This window comes from Coregonus lavaretus (genome assembly GCF_964263955.1).
Source record: "Coregonus lavaretus genome assembly, chromosome: 21".
NCBI classification, from domain to species: domain Eukaryota; kingdom Metazoa; phylum Chordata; class Actinopteri; order Salmoniformes; family Salmonidae; genus Coregonus; species Coregonus lavaretus.
In genome coordinates this window covers 7,164,763-7,180,026 of record NC_140008.1, presented here as the reverse complement: position 1 = coordinate 7,180,026, position 15,264 = coordinate 7,164,763, and the positions used below count along the sequence as shown (strand labels likewise).

At 44.1% G+C, this 15,264-nt stretch overlaps 1 protein-coding gene across 1 annotated transcript in view; it reads right to left on the bottom strand.

Moving 5' to 3' along the window:
* Window positions 1–1,054: 1,054 nt before the first annotated feature.
* Window positions 1,055–15,264, bottom strand: part of LOC311148729 (unconventional myosin-IXAa-like) — a 206,571-nt gene continuing 192,361 nt past the window's right edge. Inside the window, exons 28-30 of the mRNA XM_084185703.1 lie at window positions 5,223–5,419; window positions 3,112–3,254; window positions 1,055–1,504 (exon numbers count right to left, since the gene is read on the bottom strand). Coding sequence (XP_084041829.1) covers window positions 1,149–1,504; window positions 3,112–3,254; window positions 5,223–5,419 — 696 coding nt within the window. The 3' untranslated portion in view covers window positions 1,055–1,148. The remainder of the gene's footprint in view (window positions 1,505–3,111; window positions 3,255–5,222; window positions 5,420–15,264) is intronic.

Here is a 15,264-nt window from a genome sequence, read left to right as displayed (position 1 = left end):
TTGGTTACTCTTAACATGGATGTTTCAGAACAAATGTAGGATCATTGTAACATCAACTTAGGATTGTGGGGGAACACAGACCAAAGATGGAAAAGGCATAACAATACATTATATCTGATAAACATTGAACACCACAGTCGCCGTATCAACAACAATGGCAACAGTGTCGTGATGATCATAACTTAAGTGACTGAATGGAATGATGTCAGTCTCTTGTTGTTGAATTGTATTATTTCACAAGAGAAGGAGTGGCACCAACGGAACACTTGGTCATGTTCATTAGGGTATACGACAGAAAACGCTTTAAAACATTTTGCAATGTTAAAATCAACAAAACACAAACAAACAAATGAAAAACTAAACCATAACCTGAATCTCACTTCCCTTTGCAAAAGACTCCAGACAAGAGATGGTTATTATATACATTGGATGACCCCAGCAGCACTGGAGTTCCTTCCATTTATATATTTTAATAACATAATAATTAGGTCACATTATACATATTTATAACACAGTCTCTTTAACTGGCATAGGAAACAAGTGTAATGAAGGAGCATGCGGCCTCATGGACAGGCTGTATTGTGTAAACTTGAAAGCGGACGTGAAAGTAGCTGATTGGTTGGGATCAAAATGGCCGATAGTCCTCTGTCAGTCAGTGACTCTGGCTCAAGCCACCGTAGACCTCCGTTCAAAAGAGGACGCTGTCTACTGGCTTCTCTCTTTTCTTATCTCTAGCCCCCCTGTGCCCCCGAGGCTCCAGCAGGGGTCAAGGGGCTTGGAGGTCAAAGTTCAAAGGTCAGGTGAGTCAAGACGGCCACCCTCATCCTTTGCTCACTCTCTTTCTCGCTTTCAGTCACTCTTTTATTCCATTACAGCCTCTTGCTAGTCCTCCATCTCAGTTCTGAGGCTTTCTACTTCTTTCATCTATTCATCATTCCATCTCTCTTTCTATCCTTTTCTTTCTCCATCACCTTTCACTTCACTCTCAGCTCTCTCCGGCCGAGAGGATGGCGCCCAACTGCATCGTGGGACGACGGCGTTCCTCCTGGCACAGGGAAGGAGGATAGAGGTGGAGCCCTTCCTCCCTCCCTCCACACTATCGGGGGATAGAAGGCGGTTCAGACGTCTTGTCTCCCCGCAACTCTCCCTCACACCATAAACTCGTTACTGCCATACAGAACCAGCTGTTGGGGCAGTGAGCTGAAGTCCGACTCCCTCCTGTGGCCCTCGGGGGCTTCGCGCGGCGAGCTCCTACTCAGCCGGATGCGGTGGCGACTCTTCACCCCCACAGTGCCCCTCGGGTCCCCCTCGGACTCCACTAAGGGGGCTCCTAGGCCCAAGGAGCAGGAGGAGAGTAGGGGGCCGGAGGAGGAGGACCGGAAGCGGTAGTTGGGGGAGGAGGAGAGCGAGGAGGCGGCAGTGGACAAGATGGAGTCGACCGAGTCGGGTTGTCTCCGGAGGCAGCGGCGGCTATTGGCTTCAGACTTCCGGGAGTGGTAGGTGCCTGTTGAGAAAGGGTTTTAAAATATTTTGTTTAACCCATCCACCACCCCACCTCTTCGGAGGACAAAAATAGCTTTTTTGTTACATATATACATACATGTTACATACAACATACACTACATGACCAAAAGTATGTGGACACCTGCTCGTCAAACATCTCATTCTAAAATCATGGGCATTAATATGGAGTTAGTCCCCCCTTTGCTGCTATAACAGCCTCCACTCTTCTGGGAAGGCTTTCCACTAGATGTTGGAACATTGCTGCGGGGACTTGCTTCCATTCAGCCACAAGAGCATTAGTGAGGTCGGGCACTGATGTTGGGCGATTAGGCCTGGCTCGATCCAATTCATCCCAAAGTTGTGCGATGGGGTTGAGGTTGGGGCTCTGTGCAGGCCAGTCAAGTTCTTCCACACCAATCTCAACAAACCATTTCTGTATGGACCTCGCTTTGTGCACGGGGGCATTGTCATGCTGAAACAGGAAAGGGCCTTCTCCAAACTGTTGCCACAAAGTTAGAAGCACAGAATCGTCTAGAATGTCATTGTATGCTGTAGAGTTAAGATTTCCCTTCACTGGAACTAAGGGGCCTAGCCCGAACCATGAAAAACAGCCCCAGACCATTATTCCTCCTCCACTAAACTTTACAGTTGGCACTATGCATTCTCTTGGCATCCGCCAAACCCAGATTTGTCCGTTTGACTGCCAGATGGTGAAGCGTGACTCATCACTCCAGAGAACGTGTTTCCACTGCTCCAGAGTCCAATGGCGGCGAGCTTTACACCACTCCAGCCAGCGCTTGGCATTCCATATGGTGATCTTAGGCTTGTGTGCAGCTGCTCGGCCATGGAAACTCATTTCATGAAGCTCCCCTGACGAACAGTTCTTGTGCTGACTTTGCTTCCAGAGGCAGTTTGGAACTCAGTAGAGTGTTTCAACCGAGGACAGACGATTTTTACGTGCTATACGCTTCAGCACTCGGCGGTCCCATTCTGTTAGCTTGTGTGACCTAACACTTCGCGGCTGAGCCGTTGTTGCTCCTAGATGTTTCCACTTCACAATAACAGCACTTATAGTTGACCGGGGCAGCTCTAGCGGGGCAGAAATTTGACGAACTGACTTGCTGGAAAGGTGGCATCCTATGACGGTGCCTTGTTGAAAGTCACTGAACTCTTCAGTATGGGCCATTCTACTGCCAATGTTTGTCTATGGAGATTGCATGGCTGTGTGCTCGATTTTATACACCCGTCAGCAACGGGTGTGGCTGAAATAGCCGAATCCACTAATTTGAAGGCGTGTCCACATTTTGTATGTATAGCGTACATAGGCGGCAGGTAGCCTGACGGGTAGGAGCGTTGGGCCAGTAACCGAAAGGTTGCTGGTTCGAATCCTGAACTGACAAGGTAAAAATCTGTCATTCTGCCCCTGAGCAAGGCACTTAACCCCCAACAACAACTGCTCCCCGGGCGCCGATGACCTCTCTGATGCGGAAGACACATTTCATTTGAATGCATTCAGTTGTACAACTGACTAGGTATCCACCTTTCCTACATGAGAAGTAGTTTACTACAGACACCACATATACACACACACACACTCTCCAGTCTCACCAGAGGGGTTGGAGGCAGCTCCTTCAGGGTCCACGTTGAGTTTCTCAGAGCTGTCTGATGTTCCTATCGAGGCCTCCGACTCCAGAGTCTCATCATCAGACGCCCGCGGCTCCAAGATCAACATCTCGTACGTCAACTCCTCCCTACACACACACACACACACACACATTCAACAGTTACACACCCCGTCAACATGTGGTCCTCTTTAGCTCAGTTGGTAGAGCATGGCGCTTGCAACACCTGGATAGTGGCTTCGATTCCTGGGACCACCCATACGTAAAAAAATGTATGCATACATGACTAAGAAGCTTTGGATAAAAGCATCTGCTAAATGGCATATATTACCATCTGCTAAATAGCATATATTACCATCTGCTAAATGGCATATATTACCATCTACTAAATGGCATATATTAATATTATTATATATTACCTCTACAGAATAACTAATTGAGGAGCACTAGGTTCTGTATTTTATTATTTTATCAACAAAGTTGTTCACAAGACAATATACATTACTGTAGTGATCACCAACCGGTCGATCGCCAAGACATTCATAGTCGATCGCCAAACATTTCTGTAAAAAATCCAACGATCAAGCCTTGCGTTCCATGACTAGAGAGAGACTGTCAACGAATACAGCAGAGCTGCTGTTTTTATGAGTGAGTTCATGTTTAAGTTCTTACTCAGCACTGTCAATACTTTTTAGTCAACACTCTTATAAGCCATAAAATGCGCTTCTCCACTCGCGCTGCAACTGTAATGAATGAGTAGGAAAGTGTATCGATAGTCTTGCGTTGTTATTATTAGCGGCTTGGGTCTTTTTTAATATCGAGGAATATTTCACTTTCTCTGTTCATAGGAGTAACAACATGAATTTGTGCATGAGGCATAAATAATGCGGTGCGACTCAAGTTTTGCAATCAGCTGGAAGACGGTGTCCCTTTCTGGTCAGTGGAGGAAAGGGAGAGCGGAGGGATGTTGAGAGGCGGACCCTCAGTCTGCTGAGACTGACCATCAGATGCAGGCACCATCAGCCCAGTAAAATACAAAATAAAAAGCACATTATTTAAATGTATACATTTATGCTCACTCAGCTGTGTCCCACAAGTAATACAACAACTGATCTATTATCGGTGTGATCATATTGCGTATCTCAAATTTTGAAATATATATATTTTTAAATGGCTTGAACAACAATGCATTGGCAGGGCAATTCAAGCAAAGCCAACATTCAGTGATAATGTATTGGGTCTATAGCCTACTGCACGAACCTCATTGCTACAGAACTGTTTTTAATAGGTTAATGTTGCATAGGCTTACGTTTTCTTAAAGTCGTGTTTAAAACAAATCGGAGCGGTAGATCTCGGCTTTTGACTTAGAAAGCGATCTTGACTCAGAAAAGGTTGGTGCTTTACTGTAACTTGTCTCTTTCTCAATTTGTCTTTTCTCAATTCCTCACGTCCTCCATCTTCACCTCCTTCTCAAAAATCCATTGGAGGAGAAGATCCAAGAGCAGGTAGCGTATTTGAGAAAGAGCCCTACAGTTCTAGAGTACTAGAGCCCTAGAGTTCTACAGTTCTAGAGTTTTAGAGTACTAGAGTTCTAGAGCCCTACAGTTCTAGAGTTTTAGAGCCCTAGAGTTCTACAGTTCTAGAGTTTTAGAGTACTAGAGTTCTAGAGTTCTAGAGCCCTACAGTTCTAGAGTTTTAGAGCCCTAGAGTTCTACAGTTCTAGAGTTTTAGAGTACTAGAGTTCTAGAGCCCTACAGTTCTAGAGTTTTAGAGCCCTAGAGTTCTACAGTTCTAGAGTTTTAGAGCCCTAGAGTTCTACAGTTCTAGAGTTTTAGAGTACTAGAGTTCTAGAGTTCTAGAGCCCTACAGTTCTAGAGTTTTAGAGTACTAGAGTTCTACAGTTCTAGAGTTTTAGAGTACTAGAGTTCTACAGTTCTAGAGTACTAGAGCCCTACAGTTCTAGAGTACTAGAGTTCCTACAGTTCTAGAGTTCTACAGTTCTAGAGCCCTACAGTTCTAGAGTTCTAGAGTACTAGAGTTCTAGTAGAGTATAGTGACTTGTGAACACCGTTAATAATAAGAGACAATCAGGCTCACTTCTCTCTCTGCAGGCTCTCAATCTGCTCCGTGAGGACCCTCTCCTCCTGCTGCAAGGTGGCCTGCTGCTGTTCTGTCAGCCCCGGCTCTGCCCTCCCCTCCTCTGCGCTCTCCCCGTCCACCACCGGGAGCACTCTGGGGCTGAGAGGCGGGGAGGGCGTGTGGTGGCTGCTACCCCTCCGTAGACGACCTTTGCCCTATAGGACACAGGACACAAAGCTAGTTAGGATAGAGGCTATAATATCGTCTAGACTAGGCTAGGTTACTAGATGTAAATGCTACATTTACATTTTAGTCATTTAGCAGACGCTCTTATCCAGAGCGGCTTACAGTTAGTGAGTGCATACTGTTCGAACCCACAACCCTGGCGTGGCAAGCGCCATGCTCCACCAACTGAGCCACACGGGACCCTAGGTTACTAGATAGGCTAGCCTAGGCTAGGTTACTAGATAGGCTAGGCTAGGTTACCAGAAATGCTAGGTTACCAGAAAGGCTAGGTTACTAGAAAGGCTAGGTTACTAGAAAGGCTAGGTTACTAGAAAGGCTAGTCTAGGTTACCAGATAGGCTAGGCTAGGTTACCAGAAAGGCTAGGTTACTAGAAAGGCTAGGTTACTAGAAAGGCTAGTCTAGGTTACCAGATAGGCTAGGCTAGGTTACCAGAAAGGCTAGGTTACCAGAAAGGCTAGGCTACTAGATAGGCTAGGTTACTAGAAAGGCTAGGTTACTAGAAAGGCTAGTCTAGGTTACCAGATAGGCTAGGCTAGGTTACTATAAAGGCTAGGTTACCAGAAAGGCTAGGTTACCAGAAAGGCTAGGTTACTAGAAAGGCTAGGTTACTAGAAAGGCTAGGCTACTAGATAGGCTAGGTTACCAGAAAGGCTAGGTTACTAGAAAGGCTGGTTTACTAGAAAGGCTAGGCTACTAGATAGGCTAGGTTACTAGATAGGCTAGGTTACCAGAAAGGCTAGGTTACCAGAAAGGCTAGGTTACCAGAAAGGCTAGGTTACTAGAAAGGCTAGGTTACCAGAAAGGCTAGTCTAGGTTACCAGATAGGCTAGGCTAGGTTACCAGAAAGGCTAGGTTACCAGAAAGGCTAGTCTAGGTTACCAGATAGGCTAGGCTAGGTTACCAGAAAGGCTAGGTTACCAGAAAGGCTAGGTTACTAGAAAGGCTAGGTTACTAGAAAGGCTAGGTTACCAGATAGGCTAGGCTAGGTTAACAGAAATGCTAGGTTACCAGAAAGGCTAGGTTACCAGAAAGGCTAGGTTACTAGAAAGGCTAGGTTACCAGAAAGGCTATGTTACCAGAAAGGCTAGGTTACTAGAAAGGCTAGGTTACCAGAAAGGCTAGGTTACTAGAAAGGCTAGTCTAGGTTACCAGATAGGCTAGGCTAGGTTACCAGAAAGGCTAGGTTACCAGAAAGGCTAGGCTACTAGATAGGCTAGGTTACTAGAAAGGCTAGGTTACCAGAAAGGCTAGGTTACCAGAAAGGCTAGGTTACTAGAAAGGCTAGTCTAGGTTACCAGATAGGCTAGGCTAGGTTACCAGAAAGGCTAGGTTACTATAAAGGCTAGGTTACCAGATAGGCTAGGTTACCAGAAAGGCTAGGTTACCAGAAAGGCTAGGTTACTAGAAAGGCTAGGTTACTAGAAAGGCTAGGTTACCAGAAAGGCTAGGTTACTAGAAAGGCTAGGTTACTAGAAAGGCTAGTCTAGGTTACCAGATAGGCTAGGCTAGGTTACCAGAAAGGCTAGGTTACCAGATAGGCTAGGCTACAATAGGCTATTAGATAGTTAGGATAGAGGCTGATCTAATGGTTCACATCGGACTCAAAGTGTCATGAATATTGGTTCTACTAACAACACATACACAGTGGAGACAGCCTGAGAGATCAGTGTTCAAGAAGGCTGGACAGAAAACGAAATGTATGATATGGTTGGATGAGGGTCATTTATTACATTTACATTTACGTCATTTAGCAGACGCTTTTATCCAGAGCGACTTACAAATTGGTGCATTCACCTTTTTTTTGTTTTGGGGGGGGGTAAGGGGGGGTAGAAGGATTACTTTATCCTATCCCAGGTATTCCTTTCAAGTGTCTCCGGAAGGTGGTGAGTGACTCCGCTGTCCTAGCGTCGTGAGGGAGCTTGTTCCACCATTGGGGTGCCAGAGCAGCGAACAGTTTTGACTGGGCTGAACAGGAACTGTGAGTTTATACTGTGATTTCTCACACCTGCACAAAGCCATTGAAGGCGCATATTTTCTTGACTATTTTCATGCAGTGTTATGACAAAGCTAGTTCATGAGTGTTATAAAACCAACAAACTGTAGTGGACACACATACAGACACGCGTGACCTTTTGACCTGTGTTAGGCTGCATGTTATTATGTTGTGAAGCAAAAAAAAAACAAAAAAACAAAAAAAAACAAAGCCTTGGGTTTTGGTTTGGTCGGGACGCAACACATCAAAACAGAAACTTAGCACTGCTCTGCCTATCTATCCAACAAACCAACCACAGCTCTCATTTCTCTCGCATGTGACCTAGTCATAATAAATTCATCATAAAACTGTTTGAATTAACAAATAATAAATGAAAGGTTGATATTTAATACAAATCAATGGTGTCGTCGGTGTGGAGATACAGTGCATTGGGAAAGTATTCAGACCCTTTGACTTTTTCCACATTTTGTTACGTTATAGCCTTATTCTAAAATGGATTCAATTGTTTTTTTCCCCCCTCATCAATATACAGTGGGGGAAAAAAGTATTTAGTCAGCCACCAATTGTGCAAGTTCTCCCACTTAAAAAGATGAGAGAGGCCTGTAATTTTCATCATAGGTACACGTCAACTATGACAGACAAATTGCGAATTTTTTTCTCCAGAAATTCACATTGTAGGATTTTAAATTAATTAATTTGCAAATTATGGTGGAATATAAGTATTTGGTCACCTACAAACAAGCAAGATTTCTGGCTCTCACAGACCTGTAACTTCTTCTTTAAGAGGCTCCTCTGTCCTCCACTCGTTACATGTATTAATGGCACCTGTTTGAACTTGTTATCAGTATAAAAGACACCTGTCCACAACCTCAAACAGTCACACTCCAAACTCCACTATGGCCAAGACCAAAGAGCGGTCAAAGGACACCAGAAACAAAATTGTAGACCTGCACCAGGCTGGGAAGACTGAATCTGCAATAGGTAAGCAGCTTGGTTTGAAGAAATCAACTGTGGGAGCAATTATTAGGAAATGGAAGACATACAAGACCACTGATAATCTCCCTCGATCTGGGGCTCCACGCAAAATCTCACCCTGTGGGGTCAAAATGATCACAAGAACGGTGAGCAAAAATCCCAGAACCACACGGGGGGACCTAGTGAATGACCTCCAGAGAGCTGGGACCAAAGTAACAAAGCCTACCATCAGTAACACACTACACCGTCAGGGACTCAAATCCTACACTGCCAGACGTGTCCCCCTGCTTAAGCCAGTACATGTCCAGGCCCGTCTGAAGTTTGCTAGAGTGCATTTGGATGATCCAGAAGAGGATTGGGAGAATGTCATATGGTCAGATGAAACCAAAATAGAACCTTTTGGTAAAAACTCAACTCGTCGTGTTTGGAGGACAAAGAATGCTGAGTTGCATCCAAAGAACACCATACCTACTGTGAAGCATGGGGGTGGAAACATCATGCTTTGGGGCTGTTTTTCTGCAAAGGGACCAGGACGACTGATCCGTGTAAAGGAAAGAATGAATGGGGCCATGTATCGTGAGATTTTGAGTGAAAACCTCCTTCCATCAGCAAGGGCATTGAAGATGAAACGTGGCTGGGTCTTTCAGCATGATAATGATCCCAAACACACCGCCCAGGCAACGAAGGAGTGGCTTCGTAAGAAGCATTTCAAGGTCCTGGAGTGGCCTAGCCAGACTCCAGATCTCAACCCCATAGAACATCTTTGGAGGGAGTTGAAAGTCCGTGTTGTCAGCCCCAAAACATCACTGCTCTAGAGGAGATCTGCATGGAGGAATGGGCCAAAATACCAGCAACAGTGTGTGAAAAGCTTGTGAAGACTTACAGAAAACGTTTGACCTGTGTCATTGCCAACAAAGGGTATATAACAAAGTATTGAGAAACTTTTGTTATTGACCAAATACTTATTTTCCACCATAATTTGCAAATAAATTCATAAAAAGTCCTACAATGTGATTTTCTGGATTTCTTTTTCTCATTTTGTCTGTCATAGTTGACAGTACCTATGATGAAAATTACAGGCCTCATCTTTTTAAGTGGGAGAACTTGCACAATTGGTGGCTGACTAAATACTTTTTTTCCCCACTGTACACACAATACCCCATAATGACAAAGCAAAAATAGGTTTTTAGAAAAACAAAAATAACACATTTACATACAGTTGAAGTCTGAAGTTTACATACACCTCAGCCAAGTACATTTAAACTCAGTTTTTCACAATTCCTGACATTTAATCCTAGTAAAAATTCCCTGTTTTAGGTCAGTTAGGATCACCACTTTATTTTAAGAATGTGAAATGTCAGAATAATAGTAGAGAGAATGATTTATTTCAGCTTTTATTTCTTTAATCACATTCCCAGTGGGTCAGAAGTTTACATACACTCAATTAGTATTTGGTAGCATTGCCTTGAAATTGTTTAACTTGGGTCAAATGTTTTGGGTAGCCTTCCACAAGCTTCCCACAATAAGTTGGGTGAATTTTGGACCATTCCTCCTGACAAAGCTAGTGTAACTGAGTCAGGTTTGTAGGCCTCCTTGCTCGCACACGCTTTTTCAGTTCTGCCCACAAATTTTCTATAGGATTGAGGTCAGGGCTTTGTGATGGCCACTCCAATACCTTGACTTTGTTGTCCTTAAGCCATTTTGCCACAACTTTGGAAGTATGCTTGGGGTCATTGTCCATTTGGAAGACCCATTTGCGACCAAGCTTTAACTTCCTGACTGATGTCTTGAGATGTTGCTTCAATATATCCACATAATTTTCCTTCCTCATGATGCCATCTATTTTGTGAAGTGCACCAGTCCCTCCTGCAGCAAAGCACCCCCACAGCATGATGCTGCCACCCCGTGCTTCACGGTTGGAATGGTGTTCTTCGGCTTGCAAGCGTTCCCCTTTTTCCTCCAAACATAACGATGGTCATTATGGCCAAACAGTTCTATTTTTATTTCATCAGACCAGAGGACATTTCTCCAAAAAGTACGATCTTTGTCCCCATGTGCAGTTGCAAACCGTAGTCAGGCTTTTTTATGGCAGTTTTAGAGCAGTGGCTTCTTCCTTGCTGAGCGGCCTGAGAAACCTTTTTACCTGTTTCCTCCAGCATCTTCACAAGGTCCTTTGCTGTTGTTCTGGAATTGATTTGCACTTTTCGCACCAAAGTATGTTCATCTCTAGGAGACAGAACGCGTCTCCTTCCTGAGCGGTATGACGGCTGCGTGGTCCCATGGTGTTTATACTTGCGTACTATTGTTTGTACAGATGAACGTGGTACCTTCAGGCGTTTGGAAATTGCTCCCAAGGATGAACCAGACTTGTGGAGGTCTACAAAAACATTTCTGAGGTCTTGGCTGATTTCTTTTGATTTTCTCATGATGTCAAGCAAAGAGGCACTGAGTTTGAAGGTAGGCCTTGAAATACATCCACAGGTACACCTCCAATTGACTCAAATGATGTCAATTAGTCTATCAGAAGCTTCTAAAGCCATGGAATTTTCCAAGCTGTTTAAAGGCACAGTCAACTTAGTGTATATAAACTTCTGACCCATTGGAATTGTGATACAGTGAATTATAAGTGAAATAATCTGTCTGTAAACAATTGTTGGAAAAATGACTTGTGTCATGCACAAAGTAGATGTCCTAAACGACTTGCCAAAACTATAGTTTGTTAACAAGACATTTGTGGAGTGGTTGAAAAATGAGTTTTAATGACTCCAACCTAAGTGTATGTAAACTTCCGACTTCAACTGTAAGTATTCAGACCCTTTACTAAGTACTTTGTTGAAGCACCTTTGGCAGCAATTACAGCCTCGAGTCTTCTTGGGTATGATGCTACAAGCTTGGCACACCTGTATTTGGGGAGTTTTTCCCATTCTTCTCTGCAGATCCTCTCAAGCTCTGTCAGGTTGGATGGGGTGCGTCGCTGCACAGCTATTTTCAGGTCTCTCCAGAGATGTTCAATCGGGTTCAAGTCCGGGCTCTGGCTTGGCCACTCAAGGACATTCAGAGGCTCATCCCGAAGCCACTTGGCTTCGTGTTTAGGGTCGTTGTCCTGTTGGAAGGTGAACCTTTGCCCCAGTCTGAGGTCCTGAGCGCTCTGAAGCAGGTTTTCATCAAGGATCACACTATACTTTGCTCCGTTCATCTTTCCCTCGATCCTGACTAGTCTCCCAGTCCCTGCCTTTGAAAAATATCCCCACAGCATGATGCTGCCACCACCATGCTTCACCGTAGGGATGGTACCAGGTTTCCTCCAGATGTGACTCTTGGCATTCAGGCCAAAGAGTTCAATCTTGGTTTCATCAGACCAGAGAATCTTGTTTCTCATGGTCTGAGAGTCCTTTAGGTGCCTTTTGGCAAAACTTAAATCCTTTGTATGAAAACTTTGTATGTGTTTGTGTATATATATATATATATATATATATATATATATATACACACATACACATACATACATACATACATACATACATACACACACACAGTGGGGAGAACAAGTATTTGATACACTGCCGATTTTGCAGGTTTTCCTACTTTCAAAGCATGTAGAGGTCTGTCATTTTTATCATAGGTACACTTCAACTGTGAGAGACGGAATCTAAAACAAAAATCCAGAAAATCACATTGTATGATTTTTAAGTAATTAATTTGCATTTTATTGCATGACATAAGTATTTGATCACCTACAGTGGGGAAAAAAGTATTTAGTCAGCCACCAATTGTGCAAGTTCTCCCACTTAAAAAGATGAGAGAGGCCTGTAATTTTCATCATAGGTACACGTCAACTATGACAGACAAAATGAGAATTTTTTTTCCAGAAAATCACATTGTAGGATTTTTCATGAATTTATTTGCAAATTATGGTGGAAAATAAGTATTTGGTCAATAACAAAAGTTTCTCAATACTTTGTTATATACCCTTTGTTGGCAATGACACAGGTCAAACGTTTTCTGTAAGTCTTCACAAGGTTTTCACACACTGTTGCTGGTATTTTGGCCCATTCCTCCATGCAGATCTCCTCTAGAGCAGTGATGTTTTGGGGCTGTCGCTGGGCAACATGGACTTTCAACTCCCTCCAAAGATTTTCTATGGGGTTGAGATCTGGAGACTGGCTAGGCCACTCCAGGACCTTGAAATGCTTCTTACGAAGCCACTCCTTCGTTGCCCGGGCGGTGTGTTTGGGATCATTGTCATGCTGAAAGACCCAGCCACGTTTCATCTTCAATTCCCTTGCTGATGGAAGGAGGTTTTCACTCAAAATCTCACGATACATGGCCCCATTCATTCTTTCCTTTACACGGATCAGTCGTCCTGGTCCCTTTGCAGAAAAAACAGGCCCAAAGCATGATGTTTCCACCCCCATGCTTCACAGTAGGTATGGTGTTCTTTGGATGCAATTCAGCATTCTTTGTCCTCCAAACACGCCAAGTTGAGTTTTTACCAAAAAGTTATATTTTGGTTTCATCTGACCATATGACATTCTCCCAATCCTCTTCTGGATCATCCAAATGCACTCTAGCAAACTTCAGACGGGCCTGGACATGTACTGGCTTAAGCAGGGGGACACGTCTGGCACTGCAGGATTTGAGTCCCTGGCGGCGTAGTGTGTTACTGATGGTAGGCTTTGTTACTTTGGTCCCAGCTCTCTGCAGGTCATTCACTAGGTCCCCCCGTGTGGTTCTGGGATTTTTGCTCACCGTTCTTGTGATCATTTTGACCCCACGGGGTGAGATCTTGCGTGGAGCCCCAGATCGAGGGAGATTATCAGTGGTCTTGTATGTCTTCCATTTCCTAATAATTGCTCCCACAGTTGATTTCTTCAAACCAAGCTGCTTTCCTATTGCAGATTCAGTCTTCCCAGCCTGGTGCAGGTCTACAATTGTGTTTCTGGTGTCCTTTGACAGCTCTTTGGTCTTGGCCATAGTGGAGTTTGGAGTGTGACTGTTTGAGGTTGTGGACAGGTGTCTTTTATACTGATAACAAGTTCAAACAGGTGCCATTAATACAGGTAATGAGTGGAGGACAGAGGAGCCTCTTAAAGAAGAAGTTACAGGTCTGTGAGAGCCAGAAATCTTGCTTGTTTGTAGGTGACCAAATACTTATTTTCCACCATAATTTGCAAATAAATTCATAAAAAATCCTGCAATGTGATTTTCTGGATTTTTATTTCTCATTTTGTCTGTCATAGTTGACATGTACCTATGATGAAAATTACAGGCCTCTCTCATCTTTTTAAGTGGGAGAACTTGCACAATTGGTGGCTGACTAAATACTTTTTTCCCCCACTGTACCAACCAGTAAGAATTCCGGCTCTCACATACCTGTTAGTTTTTAATTAAGAAGCCCTCCTATTCTCCACTCATTACCTGCATTAACTGCACCTGTTTGAACTCGTTACCTGTATAAAAGACACCTGTCCACACACCCAATCAAACAGACTCCAACCTCTCCACAATGGCCAAGACCAGAGAGCTGTGTAAGGACATCAGGGATAAAATTGTAGACCTGCACAAGGCTGGGATGGGCTACAGGACAATAGGCAAGCAGCTTGGTGAGAAGGCAACAACTGTTGGCGCAATTATTAGAAAATGGAAGAAGTTCAAGATGACGGTCAATCACCCTCAGTCTGGGGCTCCATGCAAGATCTCACCTCGTGGGGCATCAATGATCACGAGGAAGGTGAGGGATCAGCCCAGAACTACACGGCAGGACCTGGTCAATGACCTGAAGAGAGCTGGGACCACAGTCTCAAAGAAAACCATTAGTAACACACTACGCCGTCATGGATTAAAATCCTGCAGCGCACGCAAGATCCCCCTGCTCAAGCCAGCGCATGTCCAGGCCCGTCTGAAGTTTGCCAATGACCATATGGATGATCCAGAGGAGGAATGGGAGAAGGTCATGTGGTCTGATGAGACAAAAATAGAGCTTTTTGGTCTAAACTCCACTCGCCGTGTTTGGAGGAAGAAGAAGGATGAGTACAACCCCTAGAACACCATCCTAACCGTGAAGCATGGAGGTGGAAACATCATTCTTTGGGGATGCTTTTCTGCAAAGGGGACAGGACGACTGCACCGTATTGAGGGGAGGATGGATGGGGCCATGTATCGCGAGATCTTGGCCAACAACCTCCTTCCCTCAGTAAGAGCATTGAAGATGGGTCGTGGCTGGGTCTTCCAGCATGACAACGACCCGAAACACACAGCCAGGGCAACTAAGGAGTGGCTCCGTAAGAAGCATCTCAAGGTCCTGGAGTGGCCTAGCCAGTCTCCAGACCTGAACCCAATAGAAAATCTTTGGAGGGAGCTGAAAGTCCGTATTGCCCAGCGACAGCCCCGAAACCTGAAGGATCTGGAGAAGGTCTGTATAGAGGAGTGGGCCAAAATCCCTGCTGCAGTGTGTTCAAACCTGGTCAAGACCTACAGGAAACGTATGATCTCTGTAATTGCAATCAAAGGTTTCTGTACCAAATATTACGTTCTGCTTTTCTGATGTATCAAATACTTATGTCATGCAATAAAATGCAAATGAATTACTCAAAAATCATACAATATGATTTTCTGGATTTTTGTTTTAGATTACGTCTCTCACAGTTGAAGTGTAATAACTATGATAAAAATGACAGACCTCTACATGCTTTGTAAGTAGGAAAACCTGCAAAATCGGCAGTGTATCAAATACTTGTTCTCCCCACTGTATATATATATATATATGCGAGAGAAAAAAAACATAAGGGGGATTGGAAGTGATGCAGACAATTACATTGATGAAAGTTACAATCTATCTGCAATAT